General features: G+C 40.2%; 1 protein-coding gene across 2 annotated transcripts in view; it reads right to left on the reverse strand.

The window, feature by feature from the left end:
- The window catches only part of LOC148030115 (uncharacterized), a 67,821-nt gene that overhangs the window by 8,248 nt on the left and 43,528 nt on the right, over nt 1-16,045 (reverse strand). For both annotated transcript variants that reach the window (XM_087686390.1, XM_087686391.1), the window contains exon 3: nt 10,289-10,544. In XM_087686390.1, the coding sequence (XP_087542516.1) occupies nt 10,289-10,544 (256 nt within the window). The remainder of the gene's footprint in view (nt 1-10,288; nt 10,545-16,045) is intronic.

The raw sequence follows: 16,045 nt of genomic DNA on the forward strand, positions 1-16,045 counted from the left end.
AATCTCATCAAAGTCAATTCCATGCTCCTGCTTGTATCCTTTTGCAACCAATCTTGCTTTGTACTTTGGTGAGAAACCAAAAGTGACCTTCATCTTGTAAACCCATTTCCATGGAAGGGTTTTCTACCCATTAGGCAATTGCACCAAGTCCCAAGTGCCATTTCTTTCAAGAGATTCCATCTTTGACAGCATGGCTTTATACCATTTCTTGTTGTCCTGTCTGTCCATTGCTTCCTTGAAGCAAGACGGTTCATCACATTCTGTCAACATGACACATTCAGCCACATTAATTGCACCAGGAACAAACTTGTCAGGTTGTCTAGTAGCCCTAGATGATCTCCTAACCCAATGGTCATTGTTTGCTGGCTGTTCCTACAAATTTCCATTTTCAGCATGTTGTCCTGGCATTTCAGCCTGCAAACCAGCATTAACAGCTTTTTATCCTAGCTGTTTCTGCACATGTAATGGCTCATTTTCATGGGCAATAGCTGGCTGATCATTTCCAACATCATTTCTTGCATTTACAGGTTCATTTACAGCACGTATTTGCTGCCGTACAGCTGGCACATTTTGTTGTCCAAAAGATATTTCTTCCCGGAATACAACCCTATGGACCTCCTCAGTCTTTTCGGGTTGTTTGTGCATGCGATCTTCCCGGAAGATAACGTCATTGTTGCGTACTACTTTCCTTTTCTCAGGATCCCACAATTTATACCCCGTTTCACCCTCGTTACCATATCCTAGAAAAATGCATTTACAGGACTTTGGCTCAAGTTTGTTGCGTTTTTCTTTACAAATGTGCAAAAAAGCCTCGCAGCCAAACACTTTCAGATGAGCATATGAAGGTGGCTTGGCCGACCACGCTTCTTGGGGAACTCCCCCCCCCAAAGACCTGTTTGGTGACCGATTAATCAAGTGAACGGCTGTCATAACAGCCTCTACCCAAAACCATGGGTAATGCAACATGAGACAGCATCGTACGGACCTTATCCTGTATGGTCCGATTCATACGCTCTACAACTCCATTTTGGGGTGGATTATGAGGGACAGTGAGCTCCCTCTTTATCCCTTTGCTGTCACAAAATGCCTGAAAGGCCTTGGACACATATTCCCCACCATTGTTAGAGCAAAGACACTTAAGTGTCTTATCTGTCTGAATTTCAACCAATGCCAAGAATTTTTTAAACTTATCAAGTACTTCATCCTTGCTACGAATAGGGTAAACCCATATCTTCCGTGTAGCATCATCGACAAAAGTGACAAAATATTTCTTTCTCCCTAAAGATAATCCTGGTGTTTGACATACATCCGAATGTACTAACTCTAGAGGAGAAGATTTCAAAGAAAGAGACTTTTTATGTGATGTCTGTGCATGTTTGCCATAAATGCAAAGATCACAATGCTCAAAATCAGAATAACGAAGACAAGGCAAGTAACCCAAACGAGAAAGCACTTTCATTCATCTTTGACTCATGTGTCCCAACCGGCCATGCCACAAAGAAACGCTTGGCTGCTCGGTCACGGCAACAACATGGTCACACACACTAGATACATGAAGTGGATACAAAGTATCACTCTTGCAACCTCTGGCAATAACCCTACGTCCCTTATAGATCTTCCATTTTCCATCACCAAAGGTGGTATGAAAACCATCATCATCTAGTTGCCCTGTGCTAATCAAGCTCTTCTTGAGCTGAGGTACATGCTGTACATGCTGAAGTGTAAAGACAGAGCCATGCTGAAACTGTAACTGCACATGTACCTGAATCAAGAATCCTGGTGTGCATATCATCATCTGTATCTGCAAGTTAGGCATGTGCATCAAAGTGTGAAGAGACAAAGAGTACATCACTCTCACTGTCACTATCATGACTAACTACATTCACCTCTTCAATTTTTACACTGCTCTTCTTAGGTTGACTGTCCTTCTTCTCTTCCTTGCTATCATCTGTCTTCTTGCCTTTTCCTTTCTCTTTCTTCCATTTGTAGCAGTGACGTTTAAAGTGACCCTTCTTTCCACAATGATGGCATTCAACATCTTTGCCACGTAATTTACTACGTCCCTTACCATTATAATTGCCCTTTTGCTGTAATCTGCCCCTAGTATGCAAAGCACTGGAAGACTTACTGGATGCATTGTTCTGCCGATTCATCTCTTCCATAAGTAGAGCACTCTCTACATCAGCATACAAAAGGATTACATTAGAATTGCTCATAGCAATCTTGAACGTATCCCAACTCTCTGGTAGAGTGCAAAGCAAGAAAGTAGCCTTAAATTCCTCATCAATCATGAACTTCAAGGCAACTAGCTAGCTGAAAATGGAGTTAAACTCACTCAAGTGAGTAGACATTGTTGTATCCTCTTTCATACGCAAATCCATAAGCTTTTTCAGCAATACACTTTGCTTGCAGTACTCTTCTGTGCATGCAATTCTTCCAGTCTAGTCCATATAGCATATGCAAAATTCGACCTTCAATGTTAAACAGCAAGGCATCAGAAATCGACAGCTCTATGGTTGAGCGTGCAAGCTCATTCAACTCATCCCAATCATCCTGATCCATGTCCACGGGCTTTGCCCCTTTGGTTTTGATCGGCTTTGCCTGCTTCTTTTGTAACAGGATATTGTAGCACTGCTTTTGCCAAACTGCAAAATTGTGTGCATCTTCAAGCTTCTTTATGTGCATCAGATTATTGCTGTCATTGCTGCCAGCCATGATTTTCAGCCCAAATGTGACAAAAAAAAACCCCAGCAAATGCAGGCCCAAATTGTCACCCAAGTGACCAAGGTACAAACAAGTACCAATCAGCAATAAATGACCACGCAGAAGTACAGATTTCAGATCTGTAATTAAATTTTCAGAAGCACCAAACCAAGTGCTACAGCATTATCCAACTGATTACAGCTGTTCCAAGGGCATGTGCATCACATTACATGAGAAATCCCAAAATTTCAGCTGCAATTTCTGTTGTACATGTACCCATAGGCATAAAATTTGACACGAACAGTCAAAAGCCCCAAAATTTTGTGCTCAAAAGCATCAAACACACATCTGCATTTCCTCTGTTATGCATAGGACTGTCCAATTTTGCCAAAATAAAGCAATTTCAGCAAAACCCCCAAATTTTACCAAGTGTTGATGTCCAAATTGCACGGAATTCAACCTGCATGTACATAAAATGACCAAATGCTGCACAAATTTTGCCCAAATCACAAAAGCCCCAAATTGCATGGGGTCGAATGTGCCTCAATGTCGAGAAATTGGGTTAATTTCAGCCCAATTTGTGCATGTACATGAAAAGCCCCAAATGTCGGGGACAGTATGTCACAAATTCCTGCAATTTCGGAGACAGATATCACTGTTGCATTTTGTTCACATCAAATCGGACAAATCCCTAAATTTTCCAAGTCCTGCGTGCACTATTTTAGTGAAATTGAAGGAATTTCACTAAAATGTGAAAGCTCCAAAATTCCCGGGCAAATGTGCACTGACTTTGCAATTTCTGAGTCAGATAGTCTAATTCTGTGTTGAGATCCCCAAATTCGGGAAAAGCCCCAAATCTTTGGCTCAATTTTGCACAGATCTGCACACTGTGCTTGCACGCGCGAACGCCCAAACGAGATGAGTTTTTTTAAAAAATGATTTTTTGACGAAGAAAAAAAAATTGGCCAGTGGTGCACTTCATCTTGCTCTCTCTCATATACTCTGACTTGTATCAACCAATTCAAACTTTGATGTTTTACTCTTTTCCATGCAATCTAATGCTTGCATCCAAACACGAGATTTTGCTTCAATCATATCTCCTTTACGAGCTTCATAAGTCCTTTCAATTCTCAACCCATATGTGACTGCATCTATGGCAACAAATGTTGTCCTTGCAGCCATCTCTTCCAACCTCTTTTGCATGCCACTATTTCCAAAATTTGACTCTATAAGAAGACTAATTTCTGTTGCATGTATTTTGCCATCTTTCCAAAAGACTAACCTTCTTGCTTCCACTTCACAATAGGCTATACAATCTCGCTTTTCATGCTGTAAACTGTCACACCAAATGCATCTCCTCTTGTATCCTTCTCTATACGGCCTTTGGTTGCCCGACCCTTCTTTTCTAACTTGACATCCAATTTTTCAACCTTTGCATTGATTTTTGTCAAATTCAGCCTCAAATCACGCATGCCTTTGATTAATTCATCCACAGTATCACCTTTAATAGCTGGATCAACAGGAATAGCCAGTTGTTTTGCTATAGCTACAGGCACCTTGGCTGCAATTTCAGCCCCCTTCTTAGCATTGGCAGGTGTGGTGCCTGTACCCCATCTTAATTTCATCCACTCTCTCTTTACCAACATATGCACTGTCTCAGTTACATCAGCCCAATCTGATTTCAGCCCCGTTTCAGAAGAGGCATCTTCTAAACGATCAGTCAACTTCTCCACCAAGACAAGATCTCCAGCCTTCAGAAACAAATCAATTTTTTGACTTTCCAATGATTGTTGCTCATCAGCGTCCAACTGCACATACCGACTTTCAAATTCACGGAGCAAAGCTGTAGTAGCCAACCCTTTATTGGGCTTTTTAATCCAATCTGTAAATGTCTTTTTAGTTACCAATCCTGCATCTTCCAAGAAAAACTTCTCTCAAAGCTTTCTTAAAAGCTGTCCAATCAGCATATCTTCTATGTAACTCATCAATCCGATCATGCAATGCATGCATGGCCAAACGGGAGAAATACTGACTCCATTGCATACTGCGGTACCCCATGAAACATCTTTTCTTCATACAACCGGATGAAGGCAGTTGTATGAAGACCGAAATATTTTGACCTTTAAACTGCTTTAATTCTTGTTCCACTGTCTGCAATGCATTCACAACTAAGAAATCAATTATTTCTGCTTCTTGCCAAGTTTGCATCTACCGTTGTAACAACAACTGTTGTTGTTATTGTTAGTGCAACAAAGCAATCATCTATTGTAAAGCACCACCTTCTCTACCTACAAAATCCCCCATCTTTACACACCACCTATTGCCGACTTTCACGTCGAGTTCACTACTGTCAAAGCGTTTGGGATCGAAAGTCTACCACAGGAGTAAGAGATAGTAGGGTGAAGGGAGATTCAGGGAGAAGTAGACGAAAGAGAAGGGATTTAAAGAAATAGAAGTTGTAAAAAAATACTCATAGAGATAAAGCTTGTTAATTTATTTTTGCATCCTGAGAAGATAAATCTCTTGTAGACCAAAAACGTGCATTAAACAATTGCTTCCTCTTTGCTGCTTAGACCGCCAATTTGATGCTTTCCTTGGCTCCGAAAGGGAGGTAAAATACCACGACACTTGGCCAAATTTATCCCAGATCACTCCTTCTCTCAGTTCGGAGTGTTATTCACTGCCTGAAAACTATGATCCCACGTCGCGCAATTTCGTCAATCCTTCCTTTTGCATAAAACCCCCTAAAAATGGGAGAAAGCTACTTGCTTTCTTTTACATGTCAACTTATTCTAGAAGTTATCTACTGCTTTTGGATATTTACAAGAGATAATATCTATAATATCAAAAATTAGCTAAACTTCTCCAAAAATCTAGTATTTTTGAACCATCCATACTATGAACACTGACATTAATGACTAATATGGCATTGGCTCTCTAGATCAATAAAAAAGCCGAATAACGATACACTCTAGAGCTTTTCACACTGTGTCCGCGTAGCGGCACGACAACATATAATTTTTCTTTTCTCAGGATCCCATAATTTATAACCCATTTCACTCTCGTCATCATATCCTAGGAAAACTCATTTACAAGACTTCGGTTCCAATTTATTGCATTGTTCCTTGCATATGTGCTATGTGCACAAATACCTCATAACCAAAGACTCTGAAAGTGTGTCTACGAAGGTGGTTTGTCCGACCACACTTCTTAAGGGACTCTTTCCCACTTGGACCTATTTGGTGACTGATTTATCAAGTGTACGATTGTCATAAGAACGTCTGCCGAAAATCCATGAGGTAATGTAGCATGAGATAGCATGGTACAGACATTCTCTTGAATAGCCCTATTCATACACTCTGCAATACCGTTTTGGGGTGAATTATAAGGGGCAATGAGCTCCCTCTTTATTCCGTTGCTATCACAAAAGACTTGAAATGCTTTGGACACATATTCCCTACCATTGTCAAAGCAAAGACACTTTAATGTCGTGTCAGTTATATTTTCAGCAAGTGTCAAGAATTTTTTAAACTTATCCAATGCCTCATCTTTACGACGGATTAGATAAACCCATGCTTTGTGTATGGCATCATTAACAAATGTGATAAAATATTTCCTTGCCCTTAGAGACAACCCTAGCATCTCACATATATCTAACAGTACCAAGTCTAAGGGTGAGGATTTTAATGAAAAAGACTTTTTATGTGACATTTGTGTATGCTTAACAAATATACAATGATCACAATGGTCTAAATTAGCATACCTCAAACACACACCAAATAACCCAAACGAGAAAGCACTTTCGTTCCAATTTGACTCGTGCCCCAACTAACTATGCCACAAAGACACACTTGGCTGCTCGGTTATGGCGACAACATGATCATGCACATTAGATACATGTAATGAATACAAAATGTTAGTCTTAGATCCTTTAGCAACGATCCTAGATCCCTTATATATCTTCCATTTGCTATCCCCAAAAGTAGTGTAATAGCCTTCATCATCTAGCTGCCTTGTGCTTATCAAGCTCTTCTTGAGCTAAGGTACATGCCTCACATTATGCAAAGTGAACACTGAATCATGTTGAAATGCCAATTGCACACTGCCAATCCCTGCAATGTCACATGCATAGTTGTCCCCCAAGTGGACAAGACCATGTCTACCACCACTGTAGTCAAAAAGCCACTCACGGTGTGGTGTTACATGGAATGAAACATCTGAATCAAAAATCCAAGTGTACATGTCATCATCAGAATCTGCAATCAATGACTATGCACAAAAAAAGAAAAAGCAAAGAGTACATCATTGCCACTATCACTCTCATGATTGACTACATTGACTTCCTCTATCTTCACATTGCTCTTCTTTGCATGTTGGCTGTCCTTTTTCTCATCTTTGTTATCATCAATGCTTTTGCCCTTGCCCTTCTCTTTCTTCCACTTAAAGCAATCCCACTTGAAGTACCCTTTCTTGCCACAATGATGACACTCTATATTTTCTCCAAGAGACTTGTTGTATGCTTTGTTTTCAAAATTACCCTTCTGTACGGATCTACCTAGTATGCAGTGCATTGGAAGACTTATTTGCTATAATATTTTGCCTATTTAGCTCTTACATGAGTAAAGAGCTCTCCACATTTGAATATAGCAGCATGGCATTAAAGTTACTCATTGCCGTCCTAAAAGTGTTCCAACTTTCATGCAAAATGTATAGCAAAAATGTTGCCTTAAACTCCTCATCAATGTGGAACTCCAAAGCAATCAACTGGCTAAAAATAGAGTTTAACTCATTCAAATGTACATACATGGCTGTATCTTCCTTCATGTAAAGGTCCATCAATTTTTTCAATCAATAAACCTTGCTTACTGCACTTTTTCTAAGCATATAGTTCCTGAAGTCTTTGCCACATATCATAGACAGATTTCAATTTCTCTATACTGAAGAGCAAAGTGTCTAACACCAAAAGCTCTATGGTAGAGCGTGCAAGCTCAATCTAACTCATCCCGCTCATCTGGATTCATTGTTGTTGGTTTTACCGCTTTTGTCTTTATGGGCTTCACCTGTTTCTTTTGCACCAATACATTATAGCACTACTTTTGCCATATAGCAAAGGTGTGTATACCCTCAAGCTTCTTAACGTGCAAAAGATTGCTACTATCATCGCTCCCAACCATGATTTATTGCTTAAAAGTGACTCAAAAGTCAACAAATGTGAACCCAACTGTCACACAAATGACCAAGGTACAAAGCAATTACCAACCAGCAATGAAAAAACAAGTAATTACAGAAATTACAAATCTGCAAGTTAATTTTCAGAGTCGTAAAATATGTGCTACAGCATACCACAAGTAATTGCACTTGTTCCACGGGCTCATACATCAAATTGCATGATAAAGCCCCAAAATTTAGCTGCAATTTCTGCTCCAAATGCATCCACATGCACAAATTTGACTCAAACGGTCAAAAGCCCCAAAAATTCTCTGCTCAAACTGCTCAAATTACATCAAACATAACTCTGGAGGAGATTGCACAAGCCAATTTTGCCAAAAATTCACAAATTTTGCAAAAGCCCCAAATTTATCCGGGGTCCAATGTGCTCAATTTGCATAGAAATTGTGCTACAAGTACATATCAAGACCAAATATAACCCAAATTTTGCAAATTTTGCAAAAGCCCCAAATTGTGCAAGGTCCAATGTGTCAAATTTTCAAAAATTTGTACCTATCCCATTGCAATTTCCACAATTATATGAAAAGCCCCAATTTCTAAGACCCGAGAGTGTGCAAATTCCAGAAAATTTACTCAGCTAAGTAAAATCTTCAAGCATATACCAAAAGCTCCAATTTCCGGGAGTAGATGCATGCCCAATCTCTCAAATTTGTCAAACTGTGCTTGTACACCTGTGACAGCCTGCAGAATTTTCACCAAGGATAAGCCCTTTTCTAAAAAAGCGTGATTTCTCTTATTTACTTTAAAGAAAATGTTGATTGTCGACGGGCTGACGACTGCACACGACCTGCATCAACCTGGCCTAAGCCCCGTAACCTGCGCCGAACTGCCGCACAACCTGTGCCAAACTACCAAAACCTGTCACCTGACTGCCTCGTAGCTTGCATGAGACCTGAGCTGACTGCGACTTGTCGCCCACTACCGGACAGTCCTCGTGACCTGTGACCTTCGCCTGCACCCTGCGCATAACTCAAACTGACAACCTGCTGTAGGCAAGTCTTGTACTGGCTCCAAGAAGCACGATCAGGATGGCCTTCAACTCTGATACTAGTTTGTAGTGTCGTATGCGTGGTGGAGATGCAATGTTCAGCAATGCCAATGGCAGAAGGAGAGAGAGAAAGAGTGAGTAGTAGTAGAGAGTGAGAGTAAGAGATATGCACGATGTGTGGGTACAATGAGTTGTACCTCTTTTAGGTTTTTGTGATAGTTATATTTAAAGTACAAGTGCTAAGGGTGTGTTCACACCTGAGCATGTATAAAAGGCACGGTGACCCTTTATTCCCAACATTTGGGCTTAGTATAGCAAATATTTTAAGAGATAAGAGTCGGGTCTAGTAGAGCTGATGTGGAGAGACCTTTATCAAGAGGTCCTTGAGTTAGTGCCTTTTTTCGATCATATGTAGTTTGAACAAATAAGAGGAGAACTTAAATAAGCATGATCATGACCTCTTCAACAGCAACACCCCATTGGCACACAAGGCATCACTCACCCAATTCTCCTAGACTTGTGGGGGAGACTCAATAAAAGCTTTCAGCCTTGGAAAATACATATCATTTTTCTCACTCACAGGAGCTTAGAGATGGGAACTTGTCTCGGCTCCAGTTTCTATTCAGTGTTCCAGCTGTGAGCCAGCAGAGGAGACTTAGAGACACTGCCTGTGGCTTGCCCTTTGCATTGTATATTGGATGGCCAGATGCTAACAACCCATAGATCAGCAGACTATCTCCACCTCACAGACCTTTTTGCAGATTTGGATAGAGATTATTCATGCCCTCGAAGGCATATGAGACAGACTTTAGACTGATTCCAAGGACATGTATAAGAAACAGAAGGCATTCTTGCAACTTGCAAGCGCCTTTTCCTAGTCATTTCTGATTCAAAGAGCATGCATAAGGAGAGGGCATTCCTTGCCACTTGAGACGTAAGCACCTTTCTCCATTCATTTCCTCGCATATCCTGGACCTCCTGATTGGATTTTCATTGAGCCCATTGTAGGTAACTTTCAGCCTTGAGAATGGGAAATTGATCATTCCATTGATTATGTTAAATCTGACATGTGGGTTTTGCCTCACAATGGAGAGACAAGAACTAAAAGTATACTAATCTTGAACTGTAATGGTAGACAAATACCCATTTCTTTTAATTCCACAAAAACCTTACACAGCTAGTAGTGAGTCAAGAGATAAAACTGTGCTTGAAACTGCTATACTTTTGATTCCATGTGTGAAAGACTCCTCTCATATGTTCTCCATTATTGAACAAATCAAACTTTATTGTTATGAGGTTCCTCCATGACACCAGAAAACATTTAAGAATCAACATAGAACTAACAGATGATGCATAAAAGGCACTAACCTGCAAAGCTGGATCAACAGCTCCTTTATTTGAACGGAAAAAAATTAGTTGCTTTGAGAAATATTCATTCTCATTATAGATCCGTGTTGACATGCGACTGCAAATTTTTCTGACACTATTGCATATCGGTGCAAGACCAGCTGTGTATTTATGCAGATAGTCTGGGTCTTGTGACAGAGGCTGGAAGTCAATCACATACAATACATTTTTCTTTCCAAATGAAATAAGGTCAATTCCCAGCAATGGAAAATCAAACCTGCAACAACCCATATGATTCTTCAATCTTGCTTGTTGCCTTTGAAAACAAAAAACAAAACAAAGCCTGTGTTCATGCTGCATTAATTGAGAGAACACTTCCGTGTACATATGGATTGAAACCACACCGTGTTACGATACAATGCAGCTACATGGAAGTAGTAGACATATTTCAGTGAATGCCATATGAGGCAGTGCATATTGTAACTAAAAAGAATTTCTAGCAGCCTCATCTTCTTGATATGCAAAAGGCCTACTTAAAGAGAGTGCACATCCAATAGACATGGCAATACCATTTGGAGTATGCCTGCCAATCTATTTCCCTTAACCAAATTACTTCACACAGTCACATGTTTCTATAAAGTTATTGGCTGAAGCTCCGGACTTACACACACAAACTGTCACAAGCAGTAAAGCAATCGAAGCATAGACGACTGCTGTAATAGACTGCACACAACACGAGAGGAGAGAGAAAAGAGAAGACACAAGAATAGAGAAAGACTCCAACGAGAGAGCTCAAAGATATGATTGGGAAACGGAATCCACATACCGAACATGAGACAATCACATACAATAGTGAGTCGCCAGCTATGTGGACCCTAGCATTGTCTCCCTCTCTCTAACAAGACCTGCTCTAAAAGGCTGTAAGATTAATGGATGCAGAGCAGGGAGCCCAACAATAAATCAGCAAAAGTATCCCTAAATCTGGATCGGGTCAGCCAGCAATAAAATAATCATTAATGTCCGTTGGCCATGAAATAATGACATAAAATTCACAAAAATAGGCACCAAAAGAATGCATAAAATATGCCTTGTGCCCAACTCACTGAACTACAGCCAGACTTACTCATGAGATGACTAATCTACTAACACCCTCTCAGAGATCATTGGTGATTTGATACAATACAATGATACAATGATAATGACTCATCATAGTCAATACGACAAAGAACAGGACCATGGATACCCAAGTAATGAGTGGCCAGCCCACCACCAACGTGCCTTAGATAGAACCTGATGTTGATGTCAATCGTACTAGCTCCTTAAAATAGAGAAGAATCATAGGAGCTCTCTATATCTATCAATAATGCTTCACAGTAGCATATGTAACCATCCTCTCAAGCAATGCTTGTGAGCATATGTCACCATGGATTCCCAGCCATCAGCTAGACCACCAAAGTGTCCCCTCATGAGAGTTCAAACTAAGAGCCAATCTTACTCTCTATCAAGAAATAGCCATCATGAACCTAGATGTCAATCCCAACTCTAGGATTTGAAACCTTCAATAAATGTAGAAGGGATGTCCCTCTTTGGATCCTTTGCACCTGTATATTTGTATGGATGAGGCACACCTACCCCACCTCACCACCCTCTCATGCTCCCTCTCTAGCACTAGAGAGTCATGAGGAATGACCACATCACTTGCACTAGAAAGTAGTGGAAGGAGGGACTATCAAGCCCTTCCTCTTCTCGATAAAAGATGATCCCTTCTACGCCTTGGCTGGAGGATCTAAATTAGAGTCAAATGAGGATAATGATGACTCATCGAAGGAGTCCGGTATCCTGTTGCTTTTTATTCTCTTTTTTCCACAAAGCCACTGACTTCTTATAATCCTTGCACAAATGGCCCTTGTTACCACATTGATAGCATTGGGCCTTTCACTTCATCTTTCCATCACCCCTCTTTGAAGCTACAAACGCTTCATCATGGCCACCATACCAAGATGAAAGACTCCTCTATAACCTCAAAGACACCACATGCTCAAGAAGCATCAAGGACATACGAGTGAAACTAATTGGCATCGATGATGTCTAGGCCCACAAAGCATTGGTTACTCCATCAAACTCAAGGGAGCTTATAGAGAGCAATCCCCACAAGATGGGCCTCTGGAAGCACAGAGTGCATGTGCTGAGGCTGATCTTTTAAAAAAATTTTGAACAATATCTTTAGACTCGAACTTCATCTATTGGAGCTGTCCATAGAAGGTCACTGCACGCATAGTCGATGAAGCCTCACATAAAATTTGAAGTGTCTCCCATGCTATTGAAGCTATTCTACAGGAGGTAACCGTTAGTAAAACCTCTTTAGAAATTCATCAAAGAAGAGCAAGATACACACGACCATCATCATAATCCCATATAAGCACAACTTCATCATGGTTGACAAGGTCCCAATCATCTAAAAGAGGAGTGGAAGGCTGGGGCTGCTCAATAGCTCCTGAAACAATGTACCATAATCGCTTCTGCATAAACCATCCTTTCATGGTAGCATTCCATGTGAGATAATCAGGGCCATGAAGTTTAACATCAATAGAGCAATAGGGAGGTGCCATTTGTGGAGGATAGGAAGAGAAGATAAAGCAAAGAGGAGAAACAAAGAGAGACTACGGCCAGAATATAGTACAAATTGCACTCATCAGGAGTTCCCACGCAATGTAGAGACAAGCTGGTTAGAAAACAACTACAAAAACAAAGAATCAACAAGAATAAAACAACCAACAATCATTGCCAAAAGCCTCGAAATGCTGCCACTCAGCTAAATGAAGCATTAAATACACAAAACATAGCAGTTGTACACCAAAGCACAAATAGAAGGAGCATTACATGCAGCATATGATGAATGAAATTGAAACTAGCCTTCCTTCTCAGATAGGGTGGTAAATAACCTGATTAAGCACAGCAATTAACAAATTCACAAACTGAAATGCACACTTTACCATATAATCTTGGACATTGGACACCCTGTTATCACCAAAACTCGTGTCCCTTTCGATATTTGTTTAACTTAATTAAAAAAGAAGTTGATGTACAATGGGATTCTCCCAATCCCTTTCAGTATACCAACTCCCCTTGCTGTCCAAAATGACTAGCGAGTCTTCAATCTGATTTACCCCTTGATTCAAGCAATCAATTAGCCTTCACCAACTTTAATGAAGATGGAAAATGCCCCAAATTCATTGATTTTCTAGTCCCTCCACTTAAATTTGACTAAAAACAACTTCAGTCTTATTGAATGCAAGCCTTGGAGCTTCCAATTTCTAGCACGCTTCCTGAGGCTACTGCTAAACCCTAATTTCTAATGTAAATTAGGGTTTATAGCAGGGAAATCTGAAATTTCTCAACCTCTGGTGATCTCAATCCTGTAATCTATGGAGCAAGGCTATATAAAGACTTGGAGATGAGAGAATGCTGAGAAGAGAGAAAATTCAGACATTCTTCACAAAGAACTGAAGAAAATTTGACATTGACTACTACTGCACTGTCACAACAGCTTGTAGATGCAAAGAATTGTTTACTGTTGCTGCCCTGTCTCAAGAACCTGTAGATGTTGATATTGTCCCCTGCTATTGATTGGTCTTTTCTTGCCCCTGGCTACTTCAAAAGGTCCTACAATGGTTGCAAATCAAACCAATAGCCTCTCCTCCCTCTCTCTTGCAGTTTGAATATACTAAAAATGCCTCTCTTCAACTTCTAAAGACGTTTTTCGGTCTTGCATGGGCATTTTTTAAAAGTAGCAGCCTTCCCAAATGGTTTTTCCAGCATTATCCATAATTACATATTAATTTCAGTCTTTAAATACTGAAAATTAATCTAATGATTATTTCAATGCCCTGAAAATAATATAACTAGCCAATAATTAAATTGGCTAGGCAACTTCCATTCCCAAGTGTCTCTGTGCCATTTTTGACCATCAGATTGGCATTAGGTACCATTGAATGCCATTTCTCTAGTGTCACCAACTGACATTTATGGCCAAATAAATGACCTAGGCCAACAACTGGCACCAGATACCACCAAATACCTGTGTGGCATAACTTGTAGCAACGTTTGCCTTTGACATTCTATGGATTCCTCAAGTCTTGGGCTCATGAATTTACTCTAACTCCAATTACACCTCACATGTGCAACATTTACTCTTATATGATTAAAAATTAGTGGTTAAAATTTAATCCACATGTTAAATGAGGTTTTAAAAATACATGTCCTGGTGACAAAAATAATGCAGAAAATACAAATGCAAATGGCAAATCTGAAATGCAAGCTGTACAAGCTAAACCTGACAATTTGTAGTAGAAATTGGTCACCCAAGCAGCAGCTGACAGTGGAAGATCAGCAATAGCAGTTGGCAGACCTACAACAGCAAGAAATAGCACTCCAGGACCTAACACAAACATTTGATACCATGTCAAAAGTGGTAGAAGACTGTTGTGATAGACCGCACACAACACAAGAGAAAAGAGAAGACACAAGAATAAAGGAACATTACAAAGAGAGAACTCAAATATATGCTTAAAAATGGAATCCATATACCAAACATGAGACAATTGCATATGACAATGAGTCACTGGCTCTATTGGGCATTGGCAGCAACTCTCCCTTTGCAACTGGACTTCCTCTGGAAGACTCAAGTAATGAATGGATATAAATAGGCAAAACTATACCTAAATCTGGATCAGGTCGGCCAGCAATAAAATAATCATAAATACTGGTTGGCCATAAAATGACGACATAAATTCACAAAAATAGGCACCATAAAATTGCATAAAATATACTCCTATGCCCAGGCACTAAATGACATCCAAACTCACTCATGAGCTGACTAATTTACTAACACAAACATGCACAAATTGAAGAAAAAAGGAAGAAGAGAAACCCTTGTAGAACCCTAATCAAGAATGACTGACAAAAGATCTAGAACAATAATGAATGCTGGAAAATGACCAGTCACCTCCAATGTGAGAAAGCACTACAAACCTGTATATATGGTCAAGCAGGCACATAGCTTGGAGAAAAAAGCAAGCTCACTCAGTGAAGTAGGAGCACAAGTTTTATCAGCTGCTCGGGGGATAGGACAACAAGGTAGCATAAGAAGGTGTTCCAAGAGCTTAGAGCCCCCTCTTAGCCGTTCAGAAACATGGCACATCTATGCTACCCACTCTGCCAAGTGCCCACACAATATCCTCTCCCTTGACCACCAAAGAACAAACTCACCTCATCCATTTTCCTACAAAAAGCATGCTTCAAGATGCCTTCCACACACTAGGGAAATGACAAACTCGTAGTGGAGCATGTCTCAAATGCAAGATCTATGTTGTCACCATTCCTGGCCCACTTGTTCAACAATACCCTTTGCAAAGGCTCTCTTGCTAGTTGGTGAGCAATACTATAGTAGGAATCCTAGAGGCTAGAGCTCCTATGGTTCCGAGTAACTATAGGACCATTATGGTTGGCCGTGTGGTAGCTTGTACTAGAGCATGAGCAAAGCAAATGGACAAAAACACCCAAGCATACACATGGAAGGCACAATGAACCTTGCTTTGTGGACTGGCCTGACTTCCACAAGCATTTGTTATTGTAGAGACTACATGATATTGAGATGAATGGGGTGTGTTGGCATTGTATGAGTCAATCCACATGAGTCCAAGAAGGGAGAGCTTGAGAATCAAGCAAAATAATCATTCATAAAGGGAGAGCTTATTGGTTCTTAACCAAAGTCAATAT

The sequence above is a fragment of the Lygodium microphyllum genome, chromosome 10, assembly GCF_053477565.2.
Source record: "Lygodium microphyllum isolate KBCC chromosome 10, Lygodium_microphyllum_v1.1.10, whole genome shotgun sequence".
Taxonomy (NCBI): Eukaryota; Viridiplantae; Streptophyta; class Polypodiopsida; order Schizaeales; family Lygodiaceae; genus Lygodium; species Lygodium microphyllum.